General features: G+C 31.1%; 1 protein-coding gene across 1 annotated transcript; it reads left to right on the plus strand.

Annotated features, from left to right (window-relative positions):
- Positions 1-125: 125 nt before the first annotated feature.
- On the plus strand, positions 126-17919 carry LOC127734605 (F-box/WD repeat-containing protein 5-like). The gene is made up of 8 exons (XM_052244564.1): positions 126-227; positions 4076-4208; positions 4832-5077; positions 7596-7779; positions 8207-8346; positions 10029-10702; positions 13208-13420; positions 13956-17919. The coding sequence occupies exons 1-8, from the start codon at positions 199-201 to the stop codon at positions 14152-14154; spliced, it is 1818 nt and encodes a 605-aa protein (XP_052100524.1). The 5' UTR covers positions 126-198; the 3' UTR covers positions 14155-17919.
- The last annotated feature ends 409 nt before the right edge of the window (positions 17920-18328 follow it).

The raw sequence follows: 18328 nt of genomic DNA on the forward strand, positions 1-18328 counted from the left end.
TGATAGTCAGATTTGTTGATTTTTAAATAGATTTTTTTTAATGTAAAAATTTGCCCTTTCACCGTTTTTTAATTTTAAGCGTTTCAATGACCCAGACCTTTTTCAGTTCAAGGGAAACCAACTTGTTCTCAAACGTTTTAAAGAGTTTATGTTTTGTCAACTATGGGATAGCTGTCTAAGAACTTTTGACAACAAATTATGCCTCTTCACTGTGTTGAAGACAGAAGGTACAAAGAACTTATTCATGCTTTCAATGAAGATGTTTAAGCATAGCTAAATATGAGGCAGGTGTTACCTGTGAAGGAGGACAAAATCCGTAAAAAATTATACAACATTACCCTTACATTAATATAATCTGGGAACAGTATATCTAATATCAATATATATGTTCCTGATATAATTCAGTCCTAGCTGAGACAGTTGTAAAATATTAATACTTTTATTTATTTCTTATAAACTAGAATAAGTAAAATAATTTGAAGAACTATGGTGGTGCCAATTTAGGGTCTCACCAACAGGCCTCTACAATAACTTTTTTTTCAACTTGCCCAATAGGACAAGTACACATCAAAACTTACTTGTCCGAATGAAATTGTAACTTGTCCAAAAAAAAAACTTAATATTAACCTTTTTTGCATTTTAAGTTGATTCAATGAACATAAGAATAGAATTTGATTTATATCTCTTGATATCCTTTTCAAAAATATGAGTCGAGAACAACTGAATCAAGTCATGTCACAGGATTTAGGTTCTAGTTTTCATCAATGCCAAAGTCTCATCAGACTCTGCACATGAGGCACAGTCTGGTAGGCCTGTCAGTCTACACTCATTTGGTTTGTATCCTGGTTACTTTCATGTTGTTAAAATATTGATTATTATGATTAATGCCTTACAACAAACAGCTTTGTTTTTAATATATAGTGTAATTAAAATGTTTATTCAAACGCAATCAAGTATTGTTTTGTCTACATATGATCAAATATGATTCTGTGAATTTTATGGTCAATAATTTCTTCATTTTTTATTTTAAAAAATAATTTTGTTAAATAAAATTGATCATATTTATTATAAGCAACAGAAAAAGGTAGGGAAATGAGGTACTGGTTGGCTTGGTCCCGAAATGTCTCCTACGGTGCCATACTGTCTATTAAACATGGAAGGATTGGTTTCCGTGCCGGTGCCAAACTGTCTTGTTACCTTAGGTAGCACTCCACAGTTAGAAAAAAACATTAAAATTGAACCACAAAATGTTTTATCATCTTCTATTCCTGGCTTTCTAATACATTAACCTAACTGTTTGTGTTATACATGTGCATATGTATGTAATCAGTATCTTCCATAGATTTGGTTTTTAAAAGTTAAAATGGTGAAATATAATTCCTTTTTTGTGTATCCATGGCAACATTCTGCATTTATTTACCATAAAATATTACAAAAAGGGGGGTAAAAAAGTCACATATTCCCCCAAGATTTGGTTCAAACTAGAATTTCAATGCCTTTCAGTGATACCTTTTCAGAAACTGTTGATATTTATCTACCAAATGATCAAATAAAAAATGGGTGTCTTTCGCCTCATTTTTTCGTAAAATTTAATTGCAAAGTTCGTGCGACATCAAGTTGGAAAAAAACATTACAATTATTATTATAATTGCCGAACTAATATATGGTATGGATATGAAAATACATGAAAATACGGACTGTCATACAGAAAACAGCACATAATCTTGATGTTCCTATAAACCCACTATGAAGGCTATTTTAATCTTCAGCTATCCAAAAATGAATTTTATTCTACACTAGCTATCATATTTGAAAAATCCACAGGGGCCAAAATGCGAAACTACACACCTAACTGTGGAATGCTACCTTATCTACCAAGCGCATTCTTGATTTCATCTAAGACTGGTTTCCGAGAATATTACGCGTTTTATCTGTTATAAAGTATCTGTCAAAGAACCAGTTTTAAATTATCGATTGCAAGTAAACATGGTAAACATGTCAAATTAATATTTGTTTTTATCTTTTCTTGTTTTTTGTTTATTACTCAACACTTTGTTCATCAAAGTTGGATTTAATTTATTTTCTACAAAATGATTTTACTTGTCCCGTCGGACAACCTTGATCTAGCTTTTACTTGTCTGACCTTTTTTTCCTCTGGTACCGGACAATCGGACAAGCGTTATTGTCGAGCCCTGACCAATAATCATACAGTTAGCATGGTTAGAGACAAGTAGCCACAAGAAAAGAAATTTAGTGTCAAGAAATCTTAACTATTTATTTATTTTAGATAAATAAATAGATATAGAAACAAGCATTAAAGTGCCTTTTTAGATAAAGATACATGTAGGTTGTGTTATGACGTAATGTGAGTTTGAGTTATTTCCCTTGGCTACTAGCCACTTAACTTAAGTTATATTAGTGTCAGGACTTACCAAATTGAAAAATGCGGTACATCAGCCCTCAAAGTAGCTTCTGAAATGCCAATTGGCCACCAGACATGAAAATTTAGTGGCCAACTCAAAATTTCAGTGGCCAGGAAATAATTTCAGGTCGCCTACATTTTTTTTTAAAAACTAAACAACCCTTGTGAAATAAAAGTATTAAGTTTTTGTTGTGTTTATATGCTGATGAGTGTAGAAAATAGTTTGTGTAAATCAACTGTTAAAAACCACATGATTTATTTGATATTATACTCATTGACATTGTACATGTTTAAAAAAACAGTCTGCGACGTTAAGCGGTAGCCCAAAGCCCAAGTCTAGTAAAAATCTCATCAGATTTGTGCAGAAGCACTGGTGATTGCCCGATCGGTCAAGTGAACATCTGAAATCGTTTGCTAAACTGAAGCCAGTAATTTATTGAATCTATGAGAACAAGTTACAAAATTGTCGCTGACGTTGTTTCCATCCGTTTACTGACGAAATCAAGAACAGGGCTCGACCATGTGCTTTCAATAAACACAATCGATAAATGCCAATGGTTTTCTTTTTAACGGCACGTAATAGTCCAAGTTGTGACTCAGTGTGGAAATACGAAGATAGATATATATAAATCCTGTCAGTAAGTCAACGACAACAAATTGCTTACAAATGAACTACAAGTACCTGATCAGGGCAAACTTTCCGAAAATTTACGGTCGCCAGATTTTCAATATTCTAATAGCCTAAATGGCGAACAGTTATGAATTTTTGGTCGCCAATCAGCTTTTAAAGTCGCCCAGGCGACCATTTCAGTAGACTAAATTGAGGGCTGTACATCCATGTCAATTAAAAGATCCTTACAATATTGTAATGATTAATCAAGCAAGGTTAAAAGAAATTAAAATTGTTCAGAATATAACTTCTTTTAAAGTCTAGCAATCAGTTTAACAAGTTGCATTTGGCTGACTTATGAAGGACTATCTGCACCTAAACCTAACATGGCAACAAAAGGGAAGTAACTCTTGCTCAAATTGTGTCAATCCAAACCTATCTATACATGTATTTATGTAGAGTTGTCATGGTTGAATATCTTCTCTTCAAAGGTTCAAACCAAATTATCATGTGGTAAACATCGATATTGATCATATGAATGATATGCTTGATATTATTACAATGTAGATGTGGCTTCATCCTAACGTAATAGTAGTACACACTATGGTAAACATCAAATAAGAATAGCGATACATATGTTCCCAGTTTAATTACTAAAATAACATCCAATTAACAAATTTAAGGAAAATGTACTCACACCAAAATATACAGTCATTGACATTGCAAATAAGTGAACACCTGTTGAAAACTCAATCATTGTAAACTATTAACTTGAATTTTGTCTTAATTACCTTACATCTTCAATCAACAATAAATTATATTTAAATAACTTTCAATGACACAATACACATACAATTTTTTTCCAAATAAAATTAACTAATGATTCAGGTTTGTTTACATTTTGTTTGATTTTATTTTTTTAAATTAACTATATATGACATAATATGTCATTATTTTTAAAAACATACTTATTGAAGAGACAGTGACATATCCCAGGCCAGTATTTCATATTAAAGTCATGATTTATCATTTTTGTTTTACAGAAGTCCAACAGAAATTGAGGAAGATGATGATTCCTGCCCAAGTATTTGGCAGCAATGTCCTGATTCCATTTTGCTTCATATATTTTCCTTCTTGGAAGCAAAACACTTGACAGCCTCATCACAAACATGCAAGGTAAAATATGTTCTTTGGTACATGACAAGAAAGAGCATTGTATGATAAGAAACCAATTTTGACTCATCTAGGACATGTTTTACTTTTTCTGGTCAGTTTAAATTTTGACTTAGTTTTAAATTATGAACACAAGTTTTGAAGATAAATGATTGTCATAGTATTATCCAAATGAAGTTATAAAGTTGTCATAAATGGTGTTTTCAAAGAAAACGTTTTATCATAGACAAAAATACTAGCTGCAGCTGGTCTTCATTTTTTTTAATAATTTTTGATAATTTAAAAAAATATTGAGACAGGTCCATATTTCAACAGCAGAATTTCAAAATCTAAAAGTGCATTTAAGATTTTTAAAAATAAAAATAAAAATAGGGTTTAGTAAGAAATCTAATCAACAGTATATAAAAATGCATGGTGTTCAAACTGTTGTGCTACAAATATTTATCAGTATTAAGAATTTCTGTGGTTTTTACCGTCATCTTTTTCTTTCTTGATGTAGAGACAATTCCATTTTATTGAAGATAACTTTTGATTGCTTTTTGCTTTCAATAAGTTAGCATGCCTTTACCTGATTTTATGTCTAATATTCTTCATTGTGCCCTTATAACATTTTCTACTTGATATAGGATTGGAACAGAGTTACCAATGATGAAAGTTTATGGAAATCTCTATTATGTGTTAAATGGGGAGTGAAAAATCAAAAGCTGCCACCATCAAAAGAAAGCTGGAGGGCTGAATACAAACGTTTGGATTTTCACACACCCATTCATCTGAGTGAGACATTGACAGACCATGATGATGAAGTACTTCATGTCAGCTTTTCTCATGATGGGAAATTATTCTGTACGACATCAAAAGATGCTACAATCAAAGTTAGTATTCTCCTCAGGATGCAGGATTTTCTCGTGACCTTGGGCTGTTTTCTGCTCTTGGTCGGGTTGTTGTCTCTTTGACTAATTCCCTGTTTCCATTCTCTACCCTATTGTTTTCCTGTTAATGAAATATTCTTAAAAAGGTTCACAGAAAGATAATCAGAATAAACATGTTTGAAAAATTAAATGGTAACATTTTGGTATTTTGAATATGCAAAGAGATAAAAAAAAAATGGTATTAAAGTTAAAGGAGTCTATAAATGAATACTTACAATTTAGGTGTATACAACACCTCAACATTCGAGTTTGCTAGAACCCTGTTACGATGTATTTGTGCAATGAATATTTACTAAAAATTCAGACACCAGGAATCCCTATAAACCACACTTCAACAAATGATTAAAATTACATAGCTTTTTAGTTTTTAGACAGATATATGATATTTCTTGTACATTAACTGATACCAGAAATAAGATTACATGTACATGTTTGAACCCAGGAACAAGTTCTCAAATAATTTTCCCTTAGACAATTCTGCCTAGTATTTCCCTAATTCATTATAGGTTGCAATTCTATAAATATAGACAATGCAATTTCCGATAGGAACTCCTTTTACGACTAAAACTGTACCACTTTTTCAATGAAGTTTCGTAAAAAATTATATCTTAGAATGGACAGCTCACATGCACTTCTATTTTTTCAAAGGTCAAAATATAGGGCTGTGCAGCATATTTTCAACATTTATATGCCCCTAACTTCTAAGAGTTTAAACTTCTACTCAAATTCTGTACTACCCCTCCCTTCACTTTGGGTCTTCCACAGATTTCAATTTGGCTGCTATTCATGTGTACTTATACTGTAACATTCCCACGTTATGTCTCTACGAGATGAAACATAGAGATCATATCTGGGAACCAGTACGTAAACAAAACAAAATATCTATGAATATTATATACATGTATCTCCCAAAAGAGTCATGGTTTGTGAAACAGCTGTATTTACAAAGTGTAACCTATAAAGCAGAAATTTAATTTTTGAGTTATATGTAGAAACTCTGAACATATATATATTCCACACACATCTTGTTTTATTCAAGTCATGTCAAATATAGATATATTAGTGTATGTTCTGAAGTCATTTCAGTAGAATGGTTAACCATTTGTAAATCCTCTGAGGATGAATTGATAACTGCACATAAATAAAATGGGATATTTAAAATACTGTTCATAGATATACAGACATTTTCAAAATATGCTTCCAGGCTCATGATAGGATATTTCTTAAATATAAATAAGATGTGGTATGAGTGCCAATGAGACAACTATCCATCCAAGTCACAATGTGTTAAAAGTAAACAATTATAGGTCAAAGTGCTGCCTTCAACACGGAGCCTATTTAACAGATAGGTTAAAGGTAATTAGAGGATAGAATTATATATAATAATAAAATATTAAAATATCAAATCTTCATAAATGTTTTTTTTCTGCAATGCATCAGTGGTTTCTTGACAACTTGTTTAAAGAATTGTATTAATATTATTGTATTAGACAGTATCCATAAGATTCGTAAGAATGAGTTTGTTAATAATGCAGAACTTTATCAAACAACCTTTGTGTACTTAGTAATCTGTTTCATGACCTTTTTCTACAATGTTCTACATTTTTATGCCCCCGCCGTAGCGGAGGGGACATTAAGTTTTACCCTTGTCCGTCTGTACGTACGTACATACATTTTTGTAATTGCGTCCGTACGTCCCAAAATTGGTTTCCATTTTCTAACTTAAGTTTGCCTCAACCAAATATTATGAAACTTATACACAATGCCTATAACCACAAAACACAGATCAGGTTTGAATTTTGGTGGCATCACTTTTACCGTTCTAGAGTTATGCCCCTTTACAAATGGAAAAATTGCTGAATTTTTCGATTCCGTTCTCTAACTATAGTTTGCCTCAACCAAATGTTATGAAACTTATACACAATGCTTATTACCAGAAAAAACACAGATCAAGTTTGAATTTTGGTGGCGTCACTTTTACCATTCTAGAGTTATGCCCCTTTACAAATGGAAAAATTGCTGAATTTTTCGTTACCGTTCTCTTACTTTAGTTTGCCTCAACCAAATGTTATGAAACTTATACACAATGCTGATTACCACAAAATACAGATCAAGTTTGAATTGTGGTGGCGTCACTATTACCATTCTAGAGTTATGCCCCTTTGCAAATGGAAAAATTCCTGAAATATTTGTTTCTGTTCTCTAACTTTAGTTTGCCTCAACCGAATGTTATGAAACTTATGCACAATGCTTATTACCACAAAACTCAGATCAAGTACAAATTTGGGTAGCGTCACTTTTACACTTCTTGAGTTATATCCCTTTATAACGTTACATGCAAGCAGGGGCATCATTTGTGTCCCATGGACACATTCCCCATTTATTTGTACATGTATATGCAGAGTAAATTGTACAGAAAAAGGGTATTCATGTTGAGCTTTTTATTTCCGTTTTTTTATAGGTTTGGAATGTAGGTGATCCAACAATGATAAAACACAGTAAAAATTTCAGAGATTTGTTGTCATGGGACTTCACACAATTTTCCTGTTTTAACCAGATTGACACATTATTACTCGTTTCTAGTGTAAAAACAACAGATTTTATGGACAGAAGAGGATATGTTGCTATTATTTCTCTTCCACATGGTAGGTATCTAGTATTCTTTAATCCAGTCTTAAACTTTTTTAACCACATTCTCTAAAGTCCTCATGTGAATTTAAAATATGCATGGCCACAATCAATTTTTGTGTGTTAAGTTTAAAATTGTATCTAATTTTCATACCAACATGACTATTTGAACTGAAATAGAACATTGGTGTGAAATGAACAAAAAGTTCAACCAAAAAATCATGCAAAGGTGGAATTTTTTCCAACTTTAAAAAAATGATGTATCAGTGCTCTAATTTTAGAATATTTGTTTATGGATGCACCATAATAGATAATACAGATGATGACTCCTAACTGTTTTAACTGTAATTGTTTTCTATAGATTTTTTTATTATTAATTTTTTTTTCAAAGAATTATATTTGTAATCTCATATTATTTCACCACATTTTTAATTTCCATATCAGATTTCCGTATAATCCGTGTTGTATCCATGGACCCATCACAGTTATTTGGATCTTGGTTGGACAATAGCACATTCCTTGGAGGCTGTTTGGAGATCAGTCTTGATAGATTTACTACTACTGTACAGATAGAATCATTTGATGTAAGTCTTACAGTGATGTCTTTTAGGACAAACTCATGGTAACTCAAGCGAATAACAACTGTACACTGGTATTCAAAAGTCAAAATCAGTAGCAACTTTACAGGGATAAAAAAATGTCCTTAATTCTAGCTGGTTCTTAATTTTTAAGTGCACAGATTTGAAGCTTTAACCTGAAAAAATAATATTTATTAAAAAAATGGCTCCATGGTATGGTAGTAGTATGCTCTCATCTGAAGTGTTTTATTTCATTGGTTAAAACATTGGCAGGATCAAACCAAATGTTGTACTGCACTAAGTAAAAACATAGAATGTTTGACTCAATGTCTAGATAGGGTGACCTGTCTTCATGTGGACTGTTACCTTGTGAGTAAACAGCCTGCATGATCTCATAGTAGCTTGCTAGCCTCGATTGAGGGAGGTCCTGGGTTATACCCCTGGCCGGGTCAAACCAAAATTGAAAAAATTGGTATTTGCTGCTTCTCCACTATTAAAGCACACAACATTTAGGAGTAAGAGCAAAGACTGGTCGGCTCAGTATCAGAATAATGTGTCTAGGTAGAGTGACATCTTCCTGCAGACTGTTACCGTGTAAACTAGCAAGATAAAGATCTGACTCTGTGTCCGTCTAATACAAAGCAAGGTTTATTGTCGAGCCTTCGACTTTTGTCGAAAAAGCGAGACATAGCGATCCTACATTCCGGCGGCGGCGGTGGTGTCCACAAATATTCACTCTGTGGTTAAAGTTTTTGAAATTTTAATAACTTTCTTAAACAATCCAGGATTTCTACCAAACTTGGACAGAAGCTTGTTTGTGATCATAAGATTATATTCAAAAGTAAATTTTGTAAAAAAAAAAAACATTTTTTCCGTATTTTACTGATAAATGGACTTAGTTTTTCTGCCAGTTAACATTACATTCACTCTGTGGTTAAAGTTTTTAAAATTTTAACAACTTTCTTACACTATCCTGGATTTGTACCACACTTGGACAGAAGCTTGTTTATGATCAAAAGCTAGTATCTAGAAGGAAATTTTGATAAAATTTTGTTCCATTTTTTCCGTATTTTACTTATAAATGGACTTAGTTTTTCTTCCAGTCAACATTACATACAGTCTGCAGTTTAAGTTTTTAAAACATTTATTAGATTCATAAATTATCCTGGATTTTTACCAAACTTGGACAGAAGCTACTTACAATCAAAAGATAGTATAGAGAGGAATATTTTTATTTTTTTTTTTCCTTCATTTTTGTTGAGCCTGCGATTAACAGCAAAAGTAGGCGAGACACTGGGTTCCGCGGAACCCTTACGAATTTATTCATATCACATTATCATGTTCTTGTTCTGACTGCATTTAATTTACCACTAAACGTTAAACAGCCTTCCATCATCATCATTTAGGTCAAGTGCAAAGCAGGTTTCCTATTGATATCATATGTAACATGTTATCTTCCTGAATATGCATGCATAATTTGCCACAAGACATTAAGCAGCCATTAATCATTCATTAAAAGAAGTTATCAAACTCCTCATATCCTTAAATTAACCAAAACTTTCCTAAATTTTAATAGTTTTTGCGTAAGTGAAAGTGATCCCTTTAACAAACCAAAAAGGTTTAAGCAATAGTTTAAAATGTTTTAAGTTGATTCAAATCATGTTTAAATTTTTATTTCATATCTATAGGTTCCAGATGGTGCTATTGAGATAAAAGGTGAAGAAAGTGAAAATCTCCCTGAAGTTGAAGAAGGGACAGGGAGGAATCTGTTTACATTTTGTAGTGAGACTGCTAGTTTAATTAAATTTCTGACAGTAGCTCATATTCCTGTTAATGGTGACAAAGGGCCACAACTCTACTGTGATAAATGTGCTAGTCAAGAAAGAGACTCAAATCCAAGAAAAATTCCTAAACGAGACCAAACACTCTTTACTTCCGACATAGAAACTCATTCTGTTCAATCACCTTGTGATTTAGATGAGAATGAAACAGACAAAAATGAGAATGCTTCATGTTCGTACAGTTCAACTAGTGCTATAAAGGAGAACAATTCCCTGTATCGGAATCATATATCATTGTGTAATGAATGTCAAAATGGAAATGTTAGTCGTAACTTAATTTTTGTAACGGGAGAATTTGCTGTGGCATTACATCAATTAGGATTTAAAAATGTTTCTCCTGCAGTATTAGATCTACCCATGAGTCCCTCAGATGAATCAGTACAGGAAGGTGAAAGTCACATGGTGGTCAATTTTAGTAACAATGATATAACACTTAGGCCTATTAGAATATCAGACAAACCAGACAACTTATTAGATTTATTTGGACATGTCACAGGTCTTACTTTGTCAAATGATCACAGGTATGATTTATTTGGACATTGCATTGTTAAATGTTAATTTTTAGCAATTTCACAGTATTTAGCTTATATCTCAAAAACAGTAAGAGCATATCTCACATGATAAAACTTATCAGTAGATGAAGGTCTATCTCCTATATGTGGAATTTTCAGAAAAATCAGACAACCAATTGTAGAGTTTTTGCCCCTGAAATGCAAATTTTGAGCAAATTTTGAAGTTTTTGATTGATTATAATCTATAAAACTTAAATAGATAGAGAGAAACTTTAAGTAAAGTAAAAGGTAAAAATGACCAGAACAATAAGATCTATTTGATCATTATGACTGAAATAATAAATTATATAGCAATAACAGTCCCTGGACTCGCCTTCAAGAATCCTTGGTGAGACAGAATCCTGATGTACTCTTGAAATATGCAAATATTAATATACGTACATGAACTTCAAGATATTTTCTTGTTTCATGTAAAAACACAAAATTTCATTTTTCAATACTTTTCAAAAACTATAACACAACTTTCAAACAGAAACAGAAATTTTCACCTGTTTTTTTTTGGCAAAGTGTTACCTAATTTAAAGGCCTTTAAGTACATATAAGAACCTAAAATGAAGCCGAAATTCATTAAAATTTTTTGAAATGATACAGTTGAGCGGTAGACAATTTTCTTGCCAATTCAAATACAGTCAACATGTACAAAAAAAAAATAAACTGTTGATTTTTTCTTGCAATTTCGATATAAAATTCCTGAAAAATAACATAGTTGATTGCACATTTTTAAGCAAGAACTACATTGTATAAATTACTTGTTTTTTATATGCTGCAGTTCCCACTTCCCTATTGTTGAGGGCAAAAATACTTTGGAAGAAAAAAAAGTTATCAAGGTGACAGGGTCAGGGATGGGGTAATCGTAATCTGTAATCGTAATCGATTGTAATTGATTACATTTTTTCCAGTAATCGATAGTAATCTGTAAATGAAGACATTTTCGATTACATGTAATCGTAATTTAATCGATTACAGCAAAAATTATGATGTAATCATCGATTACTTTTCGATTACATTTCGATTACTTTAGTTAAATAGTTTGATGAAATATAACCTATATTAAATGAAAATATGTATATGTTTTCATCACTTTATAGTACAGATAAAATAGAATGTATTAAAATGACATAAGAGTTTATCAACTGCCTTATTTCTATCTTTTGTCTCAAGCTGCAATATGATCAACCAGATCCCCTACCAAATTTTACTTTATAACAAATGGATTTATGTGCTTGTCAATAATTCAAACCTTTTATATTAAAATAAGAAAATAGATTTAAAATAAGAAATGAGTCTTAATTTAAGTTCTGTACTACATTAAAGTAGTAAGCTTATTTGTATTAAAATTCCTTAAAGCATAATTTTCAATAAGAGTTGAAATTTTAGCATAGAATAGATACACAATTGATTCCTTATAATGTTATGATATAAAAATTAAGAAAGTACACAAAATCCTTACAACAATGAAACAATGGCTATGCATTGAAATTCTTTTTCAGAAATAGATATGTGTATCCCATTTTGACACTATAAATATATTGTTTATAAATTGAATAGAGAATAAAAAAATCTAAACAAACTTCTTGCTTTACTAATCAGATGATCAAAGACTTCTAATCAATAAGATGCAGACTTTGTTTTCATTTCAATTATGTCTAATTAAGAAGGAGATTTACATTATTTTGCCCCAGGTTATAAATTGTACTCCATTGGCAGTTTAATAACCTGTAATTAGGGTGGTTATCCAAACAAAAGGATTAATTCAGGCATGTCATTATAATTATAAATTTCGATCTTTAAAATTAGCTGAACTAATTAATTATTCTACTATTTTTACATATTTTTTTTTCAGAGGAAAATTCCAACATTGTAATTAACTATGTTAAAATATACCTGTTTTTAATTAGTAAAAAACAAAAAGCTAACTTAAGTCAGTTTGAAAGCAAAATTTATGAAAAAATCTACAATATAAATAAGTGTTTGATGCAATGCGATGTCATCTCTCATTCATGTTGAAAGCCAAAATTTCAAGAATTTTTGAATATTTGTGATCCTCAGTAAGAGAATCCATCTAGAAAACAACTGTCAACTTAAAATTTGGAAACAATGCTTTAAATGTTGTTTTTGGTAAAGTTCTAAATTTCCACTATACAAAGTTGAGCAACATAATTGTGTTTAACTTACTTTATTATTTTTTTATAATTTTGTAGCATGTAATTGACAGTAATCAAAAAGTAATGTAATTACTTTTGATAAAGTAATCGATTGCAATCGATTACATACAAATATCAGAGTAATTGATTATTAATCGATTACACAAAAATCCTTCATGTAATCGATTATTAATCGATTACATTTGTCAGTAATCGTGCCCATCCCTGGACAGGGTATACCTAATGTTTAATCTTTGCTTTACTCATAGAAGTAATGCTTACAATATACAATTTACTTCTTTTGTTGTAGGTATTTGTTCCTGAATTGTAGACCATGGATTGGTAAGGTTGATAGAACTGACCCATGGGCAACCCCTGACCTGTCACCTTCAATAGAGATCAGAGTTATTGACCTGTGTACACTGCAGGACACTGGACGACGATATCAAGGCCATAAAGGATACTCCCCATCAACAATGTGTTGTTTTGTTTTTCTAGATGTTAGTCCAGATTATGTTGGAAGGTATGTCTTTTTCTTTTAATTTTCTTGTTCCTAAAGCTTGCTTGGACTAGGAATTTTTCAGTATTGGGGGGGGGGGGGGGGGGGGGGGGGGAGGATGTTACTTCTGTGTACACTACTAGCTAGCTACTTATTTTTATTTTTATATTTTATAAAATCTCGACCTGAATATGAAAAAGGAGATGAGGAGTAAACATCAATGAGACAGAAACCAAAAGATATACATGTAGAAGGCAATATACATTGTATAGTATTCAACAAATGTCAAATATATATCAGTACAACACTGTGTTAATATACATGTGGATTCTTTCTTTAATATTTGTAGGATATCAATTTTTGTAGATTGGTCGAGAAAGGGAAAACAAATTTAAATTTTACATGTTTAGTGACTTTAATAGGAGCAAATTATAATACCACAAAATTAGGTACCCTCGAAATATCAAATTTTTCTATAACCACAAAAACTGATACCAACCAAAATAAATTAATTGATAGTAGTAATAAGAACATGAACACTCTATTTTCTATTTTTCAGTGGAAGTGAAGATGCTAAAGGTTACTTATGGGACAAACATTATAGTGTAAATCTGGCTACATTTGAACATTCATTTGGTGTTGTCAACGCTGTAGGCTTCAATCCTGCAAACCAAGAATATTTAGTAACTGTTAGTGATGATTGTACCATCAAAATATGGAGGTCTAAAGCTTTGATGAAAGACTTTGGTCGAGTCTGATAAATGGAAATAAAGCTCTGATTAAAGATTTTTGTTGAATTGGGTAATGAAGGACAAAGCCCTGTCAGATAAGACTTGTTGAATCTGATTCAATTAAACAAAATTTAAGCTTTGAAGAATGACCTTGGTCAAGTCTGATTTAATGAAGTGGAGATTCAAAGCTTTGATGAAAGACTGTTGTTGAGTCTTATGATGTTGTATTGTTATAGTGCTATATAGTGCTATAAATCAGTGCAAGAAGTTAATTTTACACTAACAAAATTGCTTACATGTGAATACATAAAATGTATAGAAGAGTAACCCATAGGAAGAAAAGAAGGTTGCTGCTGCTACATTATTTGTCAAGAGCTGCAAATTATGCTGATGTTACTTTCAAATTATAGATTTTTACTGTCTATCAGTTTTAAATTTAAGATCTCCTGTCTATATTATAATTTTTGTATTTCAGATTTTTGAACTTACAAAAATGATTTAAATTTGGAAACAACTTTATGTTTATGACTGCAACATTTATTAAATGTCATATCATAGATTAAATACTGATCCAATAATTAACTAGTTTATGATTAAGATAAATATAGGTTATCGATGGTTTTCAAACAAGATGGTGTTTCTCAGCTACAATTTCATCGAAGGGCGATAGCCCTGAGATGAGATGTGGCCGAGAAACATCCTAGAGTTTGAAAGACCGTTGATATAAAAAAAAGGAGTGGTATAATTGCCACTGTTTATCGCTATTTTGCCTATGACATCGTTGATGTTTGCATTGACAATGTCAGGTGTGCCCTTAGTTTCTGACGATAATTTTCTATCTCAAGCGAGTAGCATGATATGAAAAATTATCATAAAAAAAGATAAAAGGAAAAATACACAAAATAGTGATAATAGATGATCAAAGAGAAGGAGATTGGTCAACTTTTCTATCTATTCAAGACATTTTAATAACATTTGAGTATAATCAATATAAAAGTACAGGTTAATTCCAAAACATAAAAGCTAAATCAGTGACTGTCATAAACAACTGCAACTACATTGGACAAACCAAAATTGAACACATTTTGTACAATAAGAAATAATGTACATTTCTAGTAGCATTCATCATACAAATATAAGCTTTGAAGAGAGCAGATTTTTTACATAATTTTAGTTTCCGACACCAAATACAAAATGATGCATTATGTACAAAAGTAAAATCATGCTGTTAAGAAATCTAAATGCTTGTTTTGTATGAAATTGTTAGCCTGAAAATTGTGACCATTATCCATTATCTTGAAATATAATCAAGACTTTTGTTGCAAGGAAGCAAAAACTAAAAGACTAAGTCAGCTACATTTTTAATGAAATCAGAAATGGCTACTGTTTCATTTAGAGATAACTTTTTTTCTTATGATTCCAAATCACAAAAGCAAGATTTTTCTTAACACCTTGCAATTGTAGATGTATACCGGTAATGTCCATCATTGTTTGAAGAATTTTTCTGTAGTATTTTTCTTTGTGCCACGTTTGTTTGAATAGGGGGGAATCTGAAGTTAGAAACTTAAAAACATATTAACATTGCAACTACTTATACAGACAGTTAGGTAGGTATTAAAGGCTCTTGTTGAATACTATGTTGCCTTCTAAATGACTTTTGATTATATTTGTTGTTGGGTTCTTGTCTTTTATTAAAATTTGAAAAATTATGTTGCGATGATTGTTATGGGATATTAATAGACCATGCATGCTTATGTTACTGTTAATTAAAAAACAATGCACATGTTTTAATTTTAACTAAAAAAAAATAATGTATGGAAAAAATTACGTTTTGTTTTGTTTGTATTGACGAAGTATTATGTCAAAACTTGTAAATGAAAACATCTTGTTGATGTAGTAATACTGCATGTTATATTAAAATTGTTAATATACAAAATATACTGTGATAATGACATGTTATATTGCATGTTAAATGCAATCAATTGTTACATATTAGATCAATCTGATTATAATATGAATACTGTGTCAAAGCTTTGCTTACAAGGATCTGACAAAGCTTTGATGTACTTTTAAAGACCTTTCGTGTTTCCCTGGTCTTGTCAAAATAATACACACTTTCAAAAATTTGAAGGTAAAAATTTCATTAGCTGATGAACCTATTACCAGAACAGAAAGTAGAAGGGCATGCTATCAGATCCTTGTTGGCCAAGCTTGGACACATGATCTGAATTTTAATAATATTGCTTATTAGATGTGTATGGAGAAGCAACATAACTGACGTTTATACTTAACTTAAAATCAGATTTATCAGACATATATACTGTAGAAACATTAATTTTTCGTGGGGTTAAAATTTCGTGGTTTTGTCTCTGTATAAGATTTCATGGGGATTTAATTTCGTGGTTTCAAATAAATGGAAGTGATGATTATATGTAGGTTAAATTTTCGTGGGGGTTTTAATTTCATGGATATATTCTTTCCACGAAATAAACGAAATTAAGTCCTCCACGAAAATTTCTGGTTTTACAGTATGTATAGCATTGAATATTTGAATGGAACATATTTGACTTCTAAATTATCTCTTGTTAAGCTGGGGAAAAACTCAAATGTAACACATTGCCCATTACTAATGCATTAAACATAAGTCAGATAATTTGGTATGGAGAACCAGCACCTAATGTGAGATAGTATGGCAACCCATGGGTGGATGCCTACCTATGCAACAAATGTCTTTCAACAGATAATGTATAATAACTTAAAGACAACAACACACATAGTTGCAAGATTTTATTAATGTATATGTATTTATAGGGCTTACATGGTTATATGAATAAAATGAAAGTGAAAGTGATTGAAATAGTTCAACTTTCCTGATTGAATAAAACTCACAAATGAAATCTTCATAGAATAACATTTTTTTGTTCATTGAATGGATCTTCACCTGATTAGGTTTTAATGTCCTCCCAGCCTTTGTATGTGACATAATCTGCTAATTGATGGAGTATAAAAGCTGTAGCTGTTTCCCCAAGTAGTGACAAGTTATAAATTGTTTGGTTCTCCTTCTTGATCATCTCTTCTTGGAGGAGTTGTCAAAATTTATATATTAGCATCAGACTGACCAGTTCAAAACAGTCTGTTATTTTTTTGTCATAAGCCTATAGAGCCATTTGGGGTTACAAGTGAAACCATGAATTAAGAGTTTAACTTACTCTTTTAATTATCTCAGTGGTTGGTTTTCATGTGCCTGATTTAAGTTTTGGCTACCCTTTAATTCGTAATTCTATTTACAATCACTCAAATACAAATCTTGAGCAGTGGTTTTAATGTTTGTGTTTTTTTATATCAGCTGTAAAGGCAGTTTATGAAGATTATTGTATATTCTGCAGCCTTTAGGTTCCCCTAATTGTTCCCCTTGCTTAAAGATTGTGATTTTTTTTGGAATATATCTAGAGTGCATGTATGAAATGTATTCATCTTAGCATGATCCATGTTGGTATGGTGTGAAGAGGCTATATGTTTGGTGAAAGACGTAGACCTATAAATACATTAATTATGTGCAGCAACTATGTGTATTGTTGTTTTTAAGATATTATTTATATATGTCTTGTAAGTCCAATATTTAAGTTTTATAAGTTTTATGACTTCTAACACATCTTTATTAAAACGTGTTTCAGTGTACTTATTATTATACTGAGTGAGTGACATTTGTCTGAGTATCTAAGTATCTTGAATCTACAATTGTACCAAAGTAATCTCTAAAAAACAAATGAATAAATAAAAAATTTAAATGTATTGTACTTTGTTATTAGTATTACAAATTTACTATTAACTACCAGGAAACTGTCTATATAGGAAGGACCATAGACATACATTTCAAAAGTTTATCGGTTACTAAATATAATCAATTACTACATATATATGTATATAGATTAAGAAGATGAAGGACAATGGTTAATGAAACAAGAAAAAAAAAGCTTAAAATGTTTGAAAGAGTTTTCAGAATAAACCAAACAGTAAACATGTAACCTTATGAAGGTTTTTGTCTTGCATGCGACAAAAAAGTTGCAGAATGTGAGACATACTAGTATGCTAACGATTGTGAATCAATCTAAAAACCTCACTATGAAAGTTTGGTAGAGTTTTCAGCATAAAGCAAATTATAAACATACCTTATGAAGAGAATTTGGGGTAAAGATTGCAA

The sequence above is a fragment of the Mytilus californianus genome, unplaced genomic scaffold, assembly GCF_021869535.1.
Source record: "Mytilus californianus isolate M0D057914Y unplaced genomic scaffold, xbMytCali1.0.p SCAF_3, whole genome shotgun sequence".
Classification (NCBI taxonomy): Eukaryota; Metazoa; Mollusca; class Bivalvia; order Mytilida; family Mytilidae; genus Mytilus; species Mytilus californianus.